The following is a 17,601-nucleotide window of genomic DNA, read 5'->3' on the forward strand; positions in this document are numbered from 1 at the left end:
GGGAAGGGTAACTGAAAGCTATAATTTGAAAAGAAATAAAAAAGCAGATAAATACAAAATGATGAATGGCAGGACAGCGAGAGAATTCTGAAAGAAAAGAAATTTCTTTTGTAAGAGTTCACCATAAAGTTTCAACAGTATTACTGTAAAAGCAGTATGATTGTAACATAATTTTGTAAACATTTCTGTTAGCTAAATACATGGAAATTATTACATAACAAACTTTCAAATAAGTAAAAGGTTTACAGGTTCATTTGCCCATGCATAACAACATAAGCAACATATAGAGTATGTTAGGAAACAGAAAGAAGTGCCAAAGTTACAAAAATGTGCTATCCTGGAATAAGTAGCTATTTTACAAGCCTGTTACAGATGCAAATAGTTTATAAAGTCGTATTTTGCAACTAACTTGTTGGACTCAAGCAAAAAACAGAAGCAATTATTTACCTGCGAGTGTAAAACAGACAGTAGCCTGTAGTATTCTTTGAGTTCCTGGTTTAAGGCAGCACAAAAACTCTGTAAGACCAGAACAAAAGGAATCAGTTCATATACATTCTAAAGTGCTCTGAATGCCTTGCATACAACCTGACCACTGATTTTGGGTCTCTGGATAAGCTTCACAGCAAGCTAACCTTTGAAACTCAAGAGGTCATACAAAAGCACTCCCAAGGGGCAGGAAATGTTTCAGTTCAATGGGGTGGGGAGTATAAAGAGCCACTGGGTGACCAATAAAAACAAACTCCTGCAGGGTTATTAAGATAAAATTTGCCACTAAACTATAACTGTGTTCATTCATTAGAAATGTACAGACAGTACATAGCTGTCAATGTTTCCCTTTTTTTAAGGGAAATTCCCTTATTCCAAATAGGCTTCCTCGCAAGGAAAAGGAAAAGTTGACAGCTATGAGATAGTAAGTGTTCTGGACAAAATACAAAATCAAACCAAATGAGAAACTGGTAAAATAAACTCAAATAAAACCCATAACAAAAACGACTGCAATTAAGGCTGTACATGGGCTGCCTTTAAAGGCATTCAGAAACAGGAGTTGCAGCAGCCAGAATAACCACTGGGCCCAGAAGATCACACCACATATAAACTGTTCTGGCCCAACTGCAGCAGCGGCCTATGTACCGGTATTTTCTGGGCCAATTCAAAGTGTGGGTTTCAAACTATATGGCTTGGGACCAAAATACCTAACAGAACTTCTCTCCCAGCACAAACCAACTTGTGCATTAAGATCCACACCAGAAACCCTCCGCTATGTGCTTCTGCTCCCCATCCCAGCACCTGAGACTGTTGCCTCATTCTGCATAATAAGAAGAGATGAAGTACCCGCTGGATCAGGCCAGCTGGCTATCTAGTACAGCATTCTGTTCCCACAGTGGCCAACCAGATGCCTGTGGGCAGCCTGCAAGCTGAGTGCAATAGCACTCTGCCCACCTGTGGTTCCATCAACTGGTATTCAGAAGCATGATTCCTCTGACAATAGAGGTAGAACATTGCTGTTGAGGATAGTAGCCAGACAGCCTTGTTCTTCATGAATTTGCCTACTCCTCTTTCAAAGCCATCCAGGTTGGTGCCATCACTGCCTCCAGTGTGAGCACGCTCCATAATTCAGCCGTGTGTGGCATGAACTACTTTTATTTGTCATGAATATTCCAACATTCAGCTTCACTGGAGATCCACAGGTTCTAGTGTTATTTCCTGTCTATTGCCAGGTCTCTCATCCCATACCACACCAGTAACAACCTGTCAAGCAAAACAACAACAACAAACAAAATAAGCAAAACCAAATATTTTGAAGACTTCTGGGTTTTGCCCACATACCTGACCCACTAATCCAAATGCACGTTCCACGCTCCTCTGGTCAGTATACTTTCTTATTTTGTTATGCAGCCACCCTAATTCAGCAAGCCGGCTTGTTGTATCTCTCAGAGACTTGGAAATGCTCACCTAAAGTATTAAGAAATAAATGATGAACAAATAGTTAGAAGACTGGCATTAAATAAGCGTAGGATGAAACAAGCTCTAATGAACAAGGTAAGGCATAAATCCAATTTTCCACTAGAACCTGACAAGGTGTTGATCACATTCAGTATTGTTGATCTTCAAAAGAAAGAATATTCTATTAAGCAGTTACTTCTAAATGAGGAACAGAACCAGGCATGAGAACAAACAGGTCTTATGCCAGACATTTCCATATCCACTATAAATCTATTATGGCGAGACTCAAAATGGATTTTTTACTTTTGTCCTGCTCTCTAAATTGTAATCTTGCAGCTACAAATTGTGTTATTACAGATTTTGTAAGCTGCTCTAAGAGTCTTTTTTTTGCCTTAAGAGTGTAAATGTTTTAAGCAAATTAAACAAGTAAGTCCGGATGGTTCATAATGTCAGATGTAGCAAGTCACTGAGAGTCTACAGCTCTACGCACCGGGGGAAATGTGGCCCTCTAGATGTTGGGCTCCAACCCTCATCAGCCCCAGACAGCATGACCAATGGTCAAGGAAGGAGTCCAACATCTGGAGCGCCAGATTCCCTGTGCCAGCCCTCTGTGTTCCCTGGACCAGTTTATTATTGGTTCTCTATCTTCTTCTTATTCCTAGAAAGCACTATTGTCTCCAAATGAGTAGCGTTTCAACTACTTCCCATGACTCAGTCTAAATCATTCTATGGGAAGCGACCTTCAGTTACGTCTGTGGCTCCTGAAGTAATCCTCACATTTTATACACTGACCCTTAAAGGAGGAATGCCTCTCTCAAATGCTCTAATTAAACTCTCTTCCTCAGGCTGCCTCCAATTTCCTTCTATATACTGTTGCTTGACTGGATTACACATAAGTAATCATTTTTTAAAAAAATGTACAGTGGTGCCCCGCAAGACGAATGCCTCGCAAGACGGAAAACCCGCCAGACAAAAGGGTTTTCCGTTTTTGAGCTGCTTCGCAAGACGATTTTCCCTATGGGCTTGCTTTGCAAGAAGAAAACGTCTTGCGAGTGTTCCGATTTTTTTTCGCTCCCCCCCTTTTTCTAAGCCGCTAATAGCCTTTTAGCTGCTAATCCGCTAAGCCTTTAATAGCCGCTAAGCCTTTAATAGCCGCTAAACCACTAATAGCGCTAATCCGCTAAGCCGCTAATAGGGTTGCTTCGCAAGACGAAAAAACCGCTAGACGAAGAGACTCGCGGAACGGATTAATTTCATCTTGCGAGGCACCACTGTATCTCACCCGTGTAGGCTGACAGCTTGAAGTGAGCTTTTTAAATACAGGGCTATCTGAAAAACATGTTATTTCTATAAACTACCCTCCTAAGCTCCACAGATAAAAGTCCCTGGAAAAAAGCCTCTGATAAATCTTGGCTGCTGTAGAGATTCATATGGGAACAGGTGGTTCTGTGGTTGTGGCCAAATGTTCAATGCCCTTCCAAGGACATTGTTGCTATCTTGTAGACACTAGGCAAAGTCTGTTCATTTGGGCTTTTGTTTGGTAATGATTTAATTCACTGTGGGCTTTTTGCTGTGGGTGGATGAGATGAGAATGCTGCTCATAATCTTGCTGTTAATAATGCTTTTAGGGATATTTTTATTGTTCTTTTTACCATTTAACTGTGTATTAAGTGCACTTCTGATTTTTATCTGTTGTTTTTATGTTACTGGTTTACTGCCAACTGCCTTAGATGCCAACAATGATAGAAACATTTTTAAAAAAGCAAAATTAAAACCAAGGCAAAAGAATTATTGAAAAGAGTGGATATACTGAACAGTTTCCCCTCCCTCTCCCTGTGTGCAGACTATGTATATAAAACAGGTATAAGATCTTTACTGTACCTTTCCGTCTACTTTGTAACAGTTCTCTGAATTGAACATTTTGATGATTTTGCCATCTATGCCCTGAAAGACGTATAAAATGTCTCTCACAAGACATGCCTCTGTTATTTCAACAGAGCCTGAAAAGTGGGGGGAAACAAACAGATTAAGCTACATACAGGATATTTAAGAATTATGTTTGCCATTTTAACAGCCAAAGCCTAACTATATTTAGTTCGAAATATGACCCATTGAGTTCAATCAAGCTCGCTCCATTCTTCAGGGTATAAAGGTAAAGGTAAAGGGACCCCTGACCGTTAGGTCCAGTCGTGACCGACTCTGGGGTTGCGGCGCTCATCTCGCTTTATTGGCCGAGGGAGCCAGCATACAGCTTCCGGGTCATGTGGCCAGCATGACTAAGCTGCTTCTGGCGAACCACAGCAGCGCACGGAAACACCGTTTACCTTCCCACCAGTGCGGTACCTATTTATCTACTTGCACTTTGATGTGCTTTCAAACTGCTAGGTTGGCAGGAGCAGGGACTGAGCAACGGGAGCTCACCCCATCACGGGGATTCGAACCGCTGACCTTCTGATTGGCAAGCCCTAGGCTCTGTGGTTTAGACCACAGCGCCACCCGCATCTCTTCAGGGTATAACTGCATAGAATTCCAGTCCTAAAGTGAGTCAGCAAACAGGAGCACAGTTCCAGATTTACTATTATTTTGATATCTAAAACCAAATCAATATTTCAGACCAAGTCATATCCAATTTCTAAAATATTTTTTGCTACAAAAATAACCACTACATCTATGTAAACAAAGCAAACTTAATACTTTACAGCCTTGGGCCAGTTTAAAAATTCATGCAACGAGTCAAACGTAACTCCTAGTAGCCCCAATTTGGGGATGTTTCTACATGCATATCCACTCTTTGCGACTGGAACAGTGGACATTATAACCCAAAGTATTACCTGTAATAGCCTCCAAAAAAGACTCTTGAGGGGTTTAAGTACCTCATTGAACAAGCAGCTTATGACACTTTCTGATGAGCTTTACGCCAACATTTTCAATGACTTTGTAAAAGCAGCTTCCTGTGTTCCTAGGTCAGACCATTGGTCTAATTAACTACAGTGGTACCTTGGGTTAAGTACTTAATTCGTTCCGGAGGTCCATACTTAACCTGAAACTGTTCTTAACCTGAAGCACCACTTTAGCTAATGGGGCTTCCTGCTGCCGCCGCACCACCAGAGCCCGATTTCTGTTCTCATCCTGAAGCAAAGTTCTTAACCTGAAGCACTATTTCTGGCTTAGTGGAATGTGTAACCTGAAGCGTATGTAACCCGAGGTACCACTGTATTTCCTACACTGATTGGCAGCAGCTCTGCAGAGTTACAGCAGGCAGGAGTTTCTCCCATACTCAATACGTGCACAAAACCCATCTGCTTTCTTTTTTTAAAAAGCCGTTAATTTGGAATATGAATTTATTTAGTAGCAGCTACATAATATAATGGCAGAATGCATCTGTTCCTTCTGTTACATCTTGCCAGACAGAATGAATAAATGGTGTTTTTTTTACTGGCACAACATAAACACAATAAATTAAGAAATGGAGATGGTTTCTCTCCCCCCCGCCCACCCGCTGTCTGCATAAGCCACTGCTGTCCAAGGCTCTATTCACATCATACTGTATCTGTGGCACCACAATATCAGCCAGGTTTTAAGGGTGATGAGGGCTAAAAATAGAGGAACTCCATTAGATTCTCAAAGTGCAGGTTTTGCAGAGGAAGGCAAGAAAATGTTTTATGCAATATATTTTTTTCCGGAAAGTTACTGAGAAAACTCAAGAGTGTTCTACAAGGTCATTTACAGCCAGCTTTTAAAAAAACTAACCTCTCTTCTAAATAAAAATTGTTCCAATGATTGGGTTAGTGCAAGAATGAACTATAATTTGTTGTAGTGGGATTATAGCAGGCACCTTCTAGTGTTGCTCTTCAATACTTAGGCATACAGTCATACCTTGGTTTTCGAACAGCTTAGTTCCCAAACGCCGCAAACCCAGAAGTGACTGTTCCAGTTTGCAAACTATTCTTGGAAGCCGAACATCCGACGGGGCTTCCACGGCTTCTGACTGGCTCCAGGAGCTTCCTGCAGCCAATCAGAAGTCATGCTTTGGAAGTCGAACAGACTTCCAGAACGGATTCCATTCGAATTCCAAGGTACAACTGTACTCAGAGTAGCCCCTTTACAGTCAATGGACTAAAGATTCTTAAGTTCAGTGAAGGCAGTGGATAAACTGTTATAATGCCTAATATTTGATACCACCCTCAGTGACAAATTCCACTTTAATACACATCTATACAAATTCAGCTTATCTTCTTTAGAGTGCATAGTGTTGATACTGATTTCCAGCAATATGATCAGAATCACTTTGCACTTTAAACGTAAACAAAAATGGTTTTGAAGTGAAATCATAAATTTCATGCATTTTTAAAAAAATCTATATATCCACATTTAAATATATGTAGCTCGGGCACTGAAGCAAAACCCTCCCCACCACCTAACTCCAGAAATGGGCAAATGCCATGCTTAGCCTTGTTCTTCCAGAGTCCTGTAAGAGAGCAATTGGAAACAAAACTGAAGAGGCAGAAAGCCAACTGATGATCTCAGCACAAGGTGATGCCCATAGGAGGCAGAGCCATCAATTTCAATGATGCCTATAAAAGTAGTTTCTGGAACACGGGAAGAGTTATCCAAGGCAAAAGATAACCAAAATACGTGCCTCAAATTCAGAGGTCAACCTCACTGTCCCAGCACCACTTTATGGGTGTTCCCCCAGTGGTGGCAGAGCACACATATGTGACTTTGGTTCTTAGCACATTAGCCATTTCTTTTATGAAGCAAGGACCCAAATAACTTATTTTGGTGGCACACAAAATCACTTAGGTTTCAAAAACAGTTTGCCGTGGGGTATAGTCTGATTATTAGACTAAGGTTCGAAGTAAGTGTGACATGACATCATCTAAATCAGGCTTCCTCAACCTTGGGCCTCCAGATGTTTTGAGACTACAGTTCCCATCATTCCTGGCCACTGGTCCTGCTAGCTAGGGATCATGGGAGTTGTAGGCCAAAAACATCTGGAGGCCAAGGTTGAGGAAGCCTGATCTAAATAACTCAAAGCAGCCTTACAATGCTGGAGTTTAACCCTTTCCCTTCCAACTGTTCTTCAGCTCAAAAGTGCCTCCCCAAAGCTATTTTTATACCTACAGCCAGGGTACGGGGAGGGAAATGAGAAATAGATGCAGATGCATTCCCCCCAAACTATCATTCCTCAGCTGAATCCCTTAAATTACTTTTAGTTTTCTGCTGGTTGTTGTTTTTTTTAAAAAATGGGTAAAAAAACCATGAAGCTTCATATAGTTTGAGCCTCAGGAAATATCTGAATACGGGGGGGGGGGGTATATTTATGCTGCAATCCAATACCCTCTTACTTTGAAGTAAGTTCCAATGACATTATTAAGGCTTTCTTTTGAGAATACATACATATACATATATATATATATATATATATATATATATATATATATATATGCTTTCGTAGATTTTCACGGGTACAGGAATGCAGGTTTTGGTGTCTTCGGGTGTCTTCCCGTGTAAGAGTTGGGGTGTCTAGGCGACGTTTCGACGAGGTCTCACTCGTCATCTTCAGGCTGGTGCTTTCGGCTTCTTGTTACTGGAACAGAGCAGGATCTCAGTGTTTGAGTTCCTATAAATACTGTTGAGGGGGTGTAGGAACTCAAACACTGAGATCCTGCTCTGTTCCAGTAACAAGAAGCCGAAAGCACCAGCCTGAAGATGACGAGTGAGACCTCGTCGAAACGTCGCCTAGACACCCCAACTCTTACACGGGAAGACACCCGAAGACACCAATATATATATATATATATATATATATATATATATATTCATTCTGCGCTGACCAGCAAAACACAGGAGGAAGAAAGTGGGCAGACTTCAGCTATTTGGAGATACCTGAATCAGCCGTTTGTGTAGTGAGGTCTGGGTATGATTCTTTGTGTTCAGGTAGCTAAGATTTCAGACAACTAGCGTTCCTATAGCAGAACCTGTGTGTACACAATTTTCCTGGGAATTGTTATCAGCTGGTATCAAGGTCAAAGCTGAAACATCTTAATCTGAGCTAAGCACTGTGACGCAAGAATACAGAGAATGAACAATGAAATATATTTTTCTCACCCGTTATGTCCCCTTCCCGCCTTGACCTTGGCAGATTACGTGAAACAGTGGTTGAGAGCCCTTTTGAGGTAGAGTTCTGTAATGTAGGCTGGCCTGCGGTTAAAGTCCAGGCAAGTCGTGCCCCCAGCTGCTGCCGAAGGCAATCTCCCACGCCTGCACGTTGATAGGATTGTCTGCAGAAATAAAAGCTATAATGTAGCTATTGAGTTGTCTTACTTATAGCAAAACTACTTATATTTCTGCAAAATTTCAGCTCAAAAAAATAGGCAGATGCAGAAGGCATTATCATGGCCAATTATCTTTGAGAATGCATTTAGAAATTCACCATTTTGCAGTTCTTGACAGTTATATAGAAAAGGTAGTTGTTGCATGCCTACTAATGTTGCAACAGAGTACATAAAGCACCTCAGAAATTTCAGCTACCCATTCAAAGCCAGATGATTCCAGCTATGGCTAAAGAAGCCCTGCAAATACAAAAGAATTGTTTGAAAATAATTCCTGGTAAATATTTGCAGTGGAAAAATTGCTAATTTCTAAAACAATCGTAAAAATAAAGGCTTTGCCCATGATTGTTCTACAATTTTGAGACCAGCCAAAAAGTTGCTTCAGCTTAATGTTCTGACACCTCTAATAGGTCAATGCAGATAGCAAAGCAATTGCTCTTATTTTATTTTACTAACTCAGCCCTACTCATGGAAACAGATGTTTCTTACCTTGAATTCTCATGGATAAGCATCATCATATTTGGGTTAGCACCTTATTTTGGGTACAGTCAGGGTCAAGTTGCTAAGATATACCATGGGAAAGGGCAAGCCAGCTTCCCAGATCAGGAGCAGCAAGATAAGCCCGCTAAGCTTATTAAGACTTATCCAACACCAAACATTTCTGAAACAAATTGTTCAGGAAAATATATTTCAGACCAGATAGGACATCCCTAAAAGTTGTTGATGTTGTTTTTGCACTCTTGGATCTCAAATTGAGCTGCAAGTTTCAGGAAAGTGGGACGACTGCCTCTGGTATTTCAAAAATATGGGAATCAAAAAGTGAGATAGATTTTCAGCTCTCCCAGTCATCATATATGGAACATACAAAGGCAATCGCCCCTCAGGACGACATCCTAGAATGTTGTTAATGAAAACAAAGATCTTCCAGACATAAACTCAGAGCTTTCTCTACAAGCACCTAAAATCTGCTATCACCCTATCCCAATATGGTGGTTTAGAAATGAAAATGAGTAGAAAAGCCTCCCATAACTCCCATAAGAGAGGAAGAGCCAGATCTCAACACTTCTTTTGTCCTTATGGAAGGCTCATGGGCCCTTATTGGCTGACAGAACCTCTGGGAAACCAATAGGAAGAAAGCACTAGGATTAGTCACCCAGAAGCACTGGTTGAGCGTTAGCTCCCTTAGTGGCATAGGGCAGCTACAGGCTTCACAGGAGTTCACATTAAAAATCAGTTCTTTTCCCTTATAAGGTCCCATGAAAGGAATTTGCAAGTGGCAATGTGCCTGCAGTGCCACTGTGAGGTATTGAGAAGGAAAAGCAACCAAGAGCAACCACAATTCTTCCTGAATTCCCTGGAACTTAAAGGCAGGAGAAGAAAATGCTGGTCACCCCCCCCCCCCAAAAAAAGCTGAAACATAAGCACAAAACCACTAGTTTGGTGTACAAGGTTTGGAAGCCTCTTCTTTCGATATTCTAGTAGCTTGACCTCATAGCCAAGATCTATCCCCAATGTGATGACTACTTCCCCGTGGCACTTTGGGATAATGCCACGTTGCAAAAATTCTGCCTTGGTGCTGAAGCAAATGCAATTGTCATCCAATGATTTCAAGCAAAAGTTTTGCCTGAAATTCAGCTCTTTGGAGGAAAGGCATGATATGCAAGCCATAAACAAACAAGTACCAGCAATTATGAACACATCGCTTTTATATACCCTCTCTCTCTTTTTCCTTTCCCTAGCTATACTTGCACTTGCCTTCATTAGAAGGTATCAGGGAGGGGGAGTTAGCAAGTATATCAAAAGGTGACTTATAAAGAACCATAACTTCCTTTCCAGCAACAAAGGCTGGATCTGGACACATCAAAGAAGTGTTTCAGTTTAAAGCGTTGTAAAGTTAAACAGGGAAAACAGGTAGAGAAAAATGGGACTCCATGTTGCCATCTGGTGGAACAATGTTATATCGCACATACAACACATATAAATTGCTTTTTCTTTACCAGTCTAGCAGAGTCCAAAGAATGACCAGTCTTCTTGAAATTCAGCTAAGAACTGTTTACTTTCTTCATATTCTAACCAAGAATTAAGGTTGGACTCCTGTTTTACATAATCTTTGACTAGCAGAAGACAGAGTGTCTCTGTGTTGTCGTGTAGACAACACTAGTGTGGTCCAGAGAGAAGGGGGATAGCTGCCTTTGATCAATAAGACTTTCAATACAGTCTTATGCGCATTTACTCAGAAGCACGTCTTGCTAAGTTCAATGGGGCTTTCCCAGGTAAGTGCACTAACCCCTCAGAGGCTTTTCCCCCATAACTACTTTGAATCAATGTATGGTCTTAGGCAGGCTTCCTCAAACTCGGCCCTCCAGATGTTTTGAGACTACAATTCCCATCATCCCTGACCACTGGTCCTGCTAGCTAGGGATCATGGGAGTTGTAGGCCAAAAACATCTGGAGGGCCAAGTTTGAGGAAGCCTGGTTAGGTATATTAACTACAGCAGTTCCACCAACCCTGAAGGACGGCTATTCCCAAAAAACACTGAAGCCCTCTGCCATGTTCCTTTGCTTTCAGATGTTAGGCAGACAGTGGCTGGGGAGGGTCTTTTAAGCAGTGGTGACCTCTCTATGGAATCTTCTTCCCACATAGGTTTGCCTGGAAACTACTTGGATGTCTTTCAAAAAAATAATTGCAACAGCTTTAATTCCCTCTGAAATGTTTTTATTGCTCTGTTGTTTCCGCTGTTTGTTCTAACTGCTGCTTTCTTTAATCTTTTTTTGGACTTGCCATTGATTTTGCTATTTTAGCATATGCCACCCTAAGAAACACTGAGATGCAGGATATAAAATAAGCTTAAATAAGAGTCAAATTGACCTATGGTACAAGGTTAAGACGACAGCTGCCACGCAGGCCAGTTTCGTTGAACAGCAAGCCTTCACTGTCACCTCTGACTGCTATATATTGAAACAGGTCTCTCTGCATGGTTATCGGCAACATGAAAAATGTTCATTTACCCTGGAAGAAATGACTGCGGGGTTGGTGTTGGCCCATTCGGGGCATACATGCCAAGGCTGCTGATTCCACTACTCCCCATACTGGCAGAATTCTGGCCAGACTGAGCATTCCGGTCTTGGTAGTTCAAAGGCAGGCTCTGGGGCCGGGCGTAGTAATACGGAGTTGAGTGGGCATCCCGTGGCAGTGATTGAGCAAACAGGGAGGCGAAATTTGATACCTTGAAGGGAGGGGAAAAACAACCCAAAGTTTTAAAATAAACCCATTGCCATTAGCTAAATGACTATAAACACATTATCCTTCTGAAATGGATTGCCTATGTATCTGTTTAAAAATTAAAAATAAAATACAGAATACACTTTTCAGAATAAGCCCCAAACTTTATGAAGAATTTTCTAAACAGATGCTAAACGTTAGTAAGGCTAACCTCTAACATTTCAACTTTACGTTTGTCTCAGTTTTTTACATTGTGAGTTGTAATAATACAGTACTTCAAGGGGTGCTGCTGTTTCCTTCCATATCAACTTGCCGACACGCCAAGATCTTGCACCAGCAGCCTTCGTCTAAGTACCACCTACATCAGAGGTGAGGTTTGTTCAGACAGACATGCCTGGCACCAACTCTACTATCTTTTATGCGCCAGGCAAAAACTTCTGTATTTAATGTTTTTCTTTTTTATCTTTTTGTATTTTTATGTGATAAATGTGAAAACCAATTAAAAATTTTGATTAAAAAAAACTTCTTTATTTATCCGGTCACGTTAAAACATTGTTACAATCTTTAGTTATGTTTTGCTTTTATAATTTCACTTTTATTGGCTTTTATTTTTGTTTTCCAGCTTTAATTTTTTTAAATCAACTTTAAAACACTGTTAAAAAAGGTGTGGGGTGTGTGTGTGTGTGTGTGTGTGTGTGTGTGAATGCTCCATAAACTACCTCCCACCCCTTGAGAAGTTCCCAAGCACTTCCACTAAAGGAAGCCTAAGAAGGAAACATTTCTCATGCTTCCCAGGACCACAGAACAGGGTGGTGGTGGTGGTGGTGGTGGAGGAGGGGTAGACAAAGGAGAGAAAGAAGCTTATTTCTCCGCCTTGTGTCTGCCTACCTCCTCGCTGCCCCTTGCTAGAAACGAGAGAAGATTTCAAAATGCAGACTTATTTTCTGTTGCTTTCTGTAGCAGTGGCAGCAACCTCAGGCATCAGAGGTTGAAAGGATCATCACAGGGCAGCTCTGATGTTCTCTTTTCCACCTCATGCCGCCTGTGACTGGCCAGCCATTACTTCTGATGCCTTCTTCATCCCTGCATTGCTCTTGCTGCTGCTCTTTATGTTACTTGGCAGTAGCAGATTGATTCTAAGGCCAATTGCAGAGGAGGAAGGAGGACAGTAGCAGTGGCAGCTGGCCTAGGGACCTGAATCCGAGGGGCAGAGGCTCCAGAATGGGCAGGAGGAAGAGACAGCAGAGCTGGGGGTCTGCTGCAGCCTCTTCTGGCTGTTCAAATCCCCTGAGCTGCTCATCCACCAACTCTTGCCATTCTGTAGTTCACAATGTTGCTTGTCTGTGGCCTAGCAAACTGCAGCTTGATGGTACTCTTACATGTTCATTATATGTAAGATAGATAGACAGACACCCACACCCACAAAAATAGCTACCTTGTTTGGCTGCTTGCGTGGATCTTCACTGAGGCTCAGCAAGAGGTAGAGGATTGACCATCTGTTCTTCAAAACTCCCTGCCACAAGAGGTAACTATTAGAAATGGTAACGTGGTTTCAAAATTAGTTCTAGTTTTACTTGCCCGTGAGCAAGTATTACCATGATTTAATAGTGGTATGGATGGGAGACGCAAGGTTAGATTAATGGAAACCAAGCCTTGTTGACTAACTGTAGTGCATGACTGGTCTTCAGGCTTCGTTTTTTACTGCAAAAAAAAACACCCACCGCCAATTTTTCATTCAGCTGCGTTGGTCAAATCAATTAAAGATTTACAGGTCTACTTTTGTTCAAAATGGAAAGTGGTGCATGTATACACCCATCACAGCTACTTGTAGGAAAGTCCTATTGAATTCTATGTGGGTTCAGACTGCAGCCAATATAGCAGAAGGTTATATGCCACTTACCTCTGCCTGGATAAGTTCTTTTTTAATAATAGTAAGACCAGACCCACCTCTTAAGAGACTTAAATCCCTGCTGATATCCTATTTGTCCCTGATCTGATCATACTACTCAACCAGGGTGGGTGGATTATCTTCACAGTGCTATTTCAGCAAGCAGCTTGTCATAACCATATGATAAAAGTACTGATATAAAGTATTAGGAAGTGCCTAATGGCTATTCTCAACAGTTCAGGTCACTGTTCTAGGTTCTTTAAGTACGGTTTGTTCAAATTTTCTAATTCATTAATTTACCTTTGTAATATAAGCGGAAAAACTTGAGCTGTGGCTTAAAGAAATGACTGACAGATCTCCCACCAACAGCTGGACTTCATGCTAATTCATGCCCTGCTGTTTTTAGGCAGCTACTATACTGCTCTCACAAGTCTGGAAATTATTGAACTAGTCTCTCTAAAGCAGAGGGAAGTCAGCTCATTAATGCCAAGGAATAACGGATTTGCTTGCAGTATACAAAAGTTTGTGAACTTCGCTGAACTTCACTGTCAAAACTGACTCATAAATTCTCAAGTACAAAAGAAAGAAAACCAAGATCACTTAAGAGGCCGACAGAAAACCTGATCAATAAATCAATACACATTATCTTAAAAATAGATTGTGGTGAGATAAGTTTAACATAAAAAGCAAAACACATTTTATGCTGATGTATGTCCTTCCCATAAGAAGTCATATAGTCAACAAAAACCACGCGATGATTATTTTTTACTTTCCTCAAAAACGGGCTTTTAATATTTTACAGGACAGGAGATCAGAACAAACTCAAACACAACTCATTTCCTTGATCTAGCAAAGCCACGTTAGTGGTATTCTTTACACAACAATTAGCAACTAGTCTCCATATTGGATACTGGGTTGTTCAGAACACATTCCTGTACCTGGGAGTGGAGTTTTCTGTAGAGTTCTGAAAATACAGCAGCATTCTCTTCCCTTCCTTGCCGCACAACTTTAAAAGAGAAAAGGCACGTTAAGAACACCGCAAGCTTGCCATGTGCAACATTAGCATTTAAACTAAACAGAAATTCAATCAACACAGATATCTAATTCACTGAGCTCCCAGATGCTTTGTTACAATGTAGATGACTATTCATTCTGGCCAGAAGGATGGTGTCATATTTAAGACTAGGCCCGTGATCCTAGTCAAAGGCTGCTTAAGAGACCTTAAGAAACAACATTAAGTGCTGTTCCGTCAGCAGAAAGGGATATGTGTGGGTAATTTGTGAAAAGATCCATGAGCACAGATGTTCTGTGGTCCATGTCCCGCAGGCAGAGGGGGTCAAAAAAGCGGATTTCCAGCAGTCATGGATCGGCAAGATTCAAAATCCCCTGACACACCCACAAACTGGCCCAAGACCATGCTAGGCCTGGGCCTGGAGTATAGTAAGCCCACAACTTACGTTCTGGGGATCATGCATGAAGCCAAAACTGCATATTGTCAAAGCACATTGGATCAATGGTGGGTGTGATTGCCAAAGTTCCCCGCCCCACTGGACGTCCGTTCTTTTACTTATTTTTTTGCCAAGCATGTAAAGTTGAATGTGTGCAAGTTAAATGTGCATAAGTCTACTGTATTTATTTCTCTCTCATTAGAATCAATGGAAGGGAAAGTGAAAAAATCTGCTTCCTCCACCTGCCACCCTAGCTTATTTAGCAGCAAGGCGACAAATGTGGTGATCGCTCTGCCCCAAAGGACAGGAATGCTCTGTGTCATCTCATCCAATGAAATGACCCTATATGAATATGTTTCTATGTAAAATATTCAAGTCTACGCTATAATAATAGATAAATGCACACATCTCCTTCCATATTTTCCTTATAACCACATATGAAGGATAGAAATTTGTTCAGACAAAAGAATAAATACATCTACTCTATATTACACTATCTTCTTGCTTCTACCCTGCTAGCTTCTGCTGACACAGTGATCTATTACTAAAATTCATATTACTCTCTCGCTCACCTGTTTCAATTGGTTTTTAACAGATGTGTCTTTTGGACATGCTGCTGGGTATTGTTTTTTAAATAGCTTTGAAAATAGTTTTGTACTAGTTTATATGCTAATGTTTTGTTTGTTCATAAAAATTAGTTTTAGAAGCTTTTATAAGGGATTGTGTGAGAAAACCTTTTCACAATTTTATTATTTACAGGTAGGTAGCCGTGTTGGTCTGCCGTAGTCGAAACAAAATAAACAATTGTATTATGGCGCTGCATTTTATTGTATTTTATGCTTGTTTTGCTGTTCACTAAGCTTGAGTAGACATAGTCTACATCATCTTATAAATAATTTAAATAAATAAATATAAAAGCACATATATGCAATGGTGAAAAACAAGGTAATAGTTTATACTGATGAACAGTAAAGTGAACCTGCTCTATCATAAGAGACAAAACCCACACAGCATTGAACACCTTATAAAACTTGCTCTGAACACTGTTAAAAAATAAATAAATAAGCTTACGTTCTTTTTTAATTTTTTCTGCTACCAGAAATTCATCTCTTTCAACAGTAGGGGCAAAGTTGCTTCCAATGACTCGCACTGCATATTGAAACTGCTGGGCTACATCAGCTGAAATAAAATCACAATTAGTCAACTGTTAATAATAAGAGACTGTGAAAATGCATTTAATTTTATGAGTGGTGCTGTGGTCTAAACCACTGAGCCTAGGGCTTGCTGATCGGAAGGTTGGCGGTTCAAATCCCTGCGACGCGGTGAGCTCCCGTTGCTCGGTCCCTGCTCCTGCCAACCTACCAGTTCGAAAGCACATCAAAGTGCAAGTAGATAAATAGGTACCGCTCCGGTGGGAAGGTAAATGGCGTTTCCGTGCACTGCTCTGGTTTTGCCAGAAGCGGCTTAGTCATGCTGGCCACATGACCCGGAAAAACTGTCTGCGGACAAACGTCACCTCCCTCGGCCAGTAAAGCCAGATGAGCACCGCAACCCCAGAGTCGTTTGCGACTGGAACAAATACTGTCAGGGGTCCTTTACCTTTACCTTTACCTTTAATAATAAGAGACTGTGAAAATGCATTTAATTTTATGAGTTCCATACCTATATACACACACACACATACACATGCATATACCCGATACTAATCTGCCATGTGTAATACAGAACCATGAATGTAAAAGTGTCTTCCTGCACAAACAGGATTTTTGGTGTCTAATACCACAGTTTGCTCAGAAGCAGTCAGCTGAAGTAAGAAACATAGTTTGGATTACTTCAGAAGTTCATTACAGGGTTGTAGAAGCTTCATGTCCATTTATAGGCACCTCCATTAAACACAGGTCATAAAAATCATAGAATTTGAGATCTCGAAAGGATCCCAAGGGTCACCTAGTCTAACCCCCTGCAATATAGGACTCTGAACACATGGTCCCCCATCCAATTTGAAATCATGCCAGACCCTGCTTAGCTTTCCAAATGCGCCAGCAATTTTATTGCTGAACTACTAGGAGGGGCTTTCAATAACAAAGAATGATAAGTAAATATTCCCTGGCATACTCATAATGTCCAGAGGATTATACATTCTGTGATAGTCCAGGAAGGGATACATGAGAACACCCAACTATTTCCTCCTAGAAATATGCCCATGAATCCCACTCTATCATTTGCACATTGCTCTACCCCTAAACATTGTATTTATCCTCACACTATTCCAAAGACTTTTCAGCTGTTTGGCTTTTGCTCTCAATTTGAACATGACTTTAAATAACAGTATTTGCAAGCATTTCTGCCTTTAACAGTACGGGGGAATAAATAAAGCATTAGAAATACTCAGTTTCCAGTTTCACTTACAGTTCGTAAGTTTATTGTTCTAGCCAAAGCCCATGACAAACTCGTAGCAATAGTATTAATAAAATAATATAGAACATACGTCCATAATATAAGCAGACATCCATGATGTGAGAGAGGAGATACCAGAGACATCAACAAGCTTAGATTTAGCCTGATTAAACCTCTGTATCACCTAAACAATTTATAGTAATTTTATCTAAATCCCTTTTCCTTTCCTTTCTTTTCTTTTTTTCATCCAATGCATAAACACTCTCTGTGTTACAAAGCTATTACTGTCACACACACACACAAAAACCCCTGAACCATTTCTCATGGGGTATACATGCTTCTGCAACCAAAGGTTTCAGAAAGTGA

General features: G+C 40.8%; 1 protein-coding gene across 1 annotated transcript in view; it reads right to left on the reverse strand.

Moving 5' to 3' along the window:
* TUBGCP3 (tubulin gamma complex component 3) overlaps window positions 1-17,601 on the reverse strand; it is a 58,592-nt gene that overhangs the window by 30,893 nt on the left and 10,098 nt on the right. The window contains exons 2-9 of the mRNA XM_081198327.1: window positions 15,910-16,017; window positions 14,329-14,396; window positions 12,938-13,015; window positions 11,289-11,506; window positions 8,056-8,228; window positions 3,826-3,944; window positions 1,828-1,953; window positions 448-516 (exon numbers count right to left, since the gene is read on the reverse strand). Coding sequence (XP_081054453.1) covers window positions 448-516; window positions 1,828-1,953; window positions 3,826-3,944; window positions 8,056-8,228; window positions 11,289-11,506; window positions 12,938-13,015; window positions 14,329-14,396; window positions 15,910-16,017 — 959 coding nt within the window. The remainder of the gene's footprint in view (window positions 1-447; window positions 517-1,827; window positions 1,954-3,825; window positions 3,945-8,055; window positions 8,229-11,288; window positions 11,507-12,937; window positions 13,016-14,328; window positions 14,397-15,909; window positions 16,018-17,601) is intronic.

This window comes from Podarcis bocagei (genome assembly GCF_964188305.1).
Source record: "Podarcis bocagei genome assembly, chromosome: 6".
Lineage (NCBI taxonomy): Eukaryota > Metazoa > Chordata > Lepidosauria > Squamata > Lacertidae > Podarcis > Podarcis bocagei.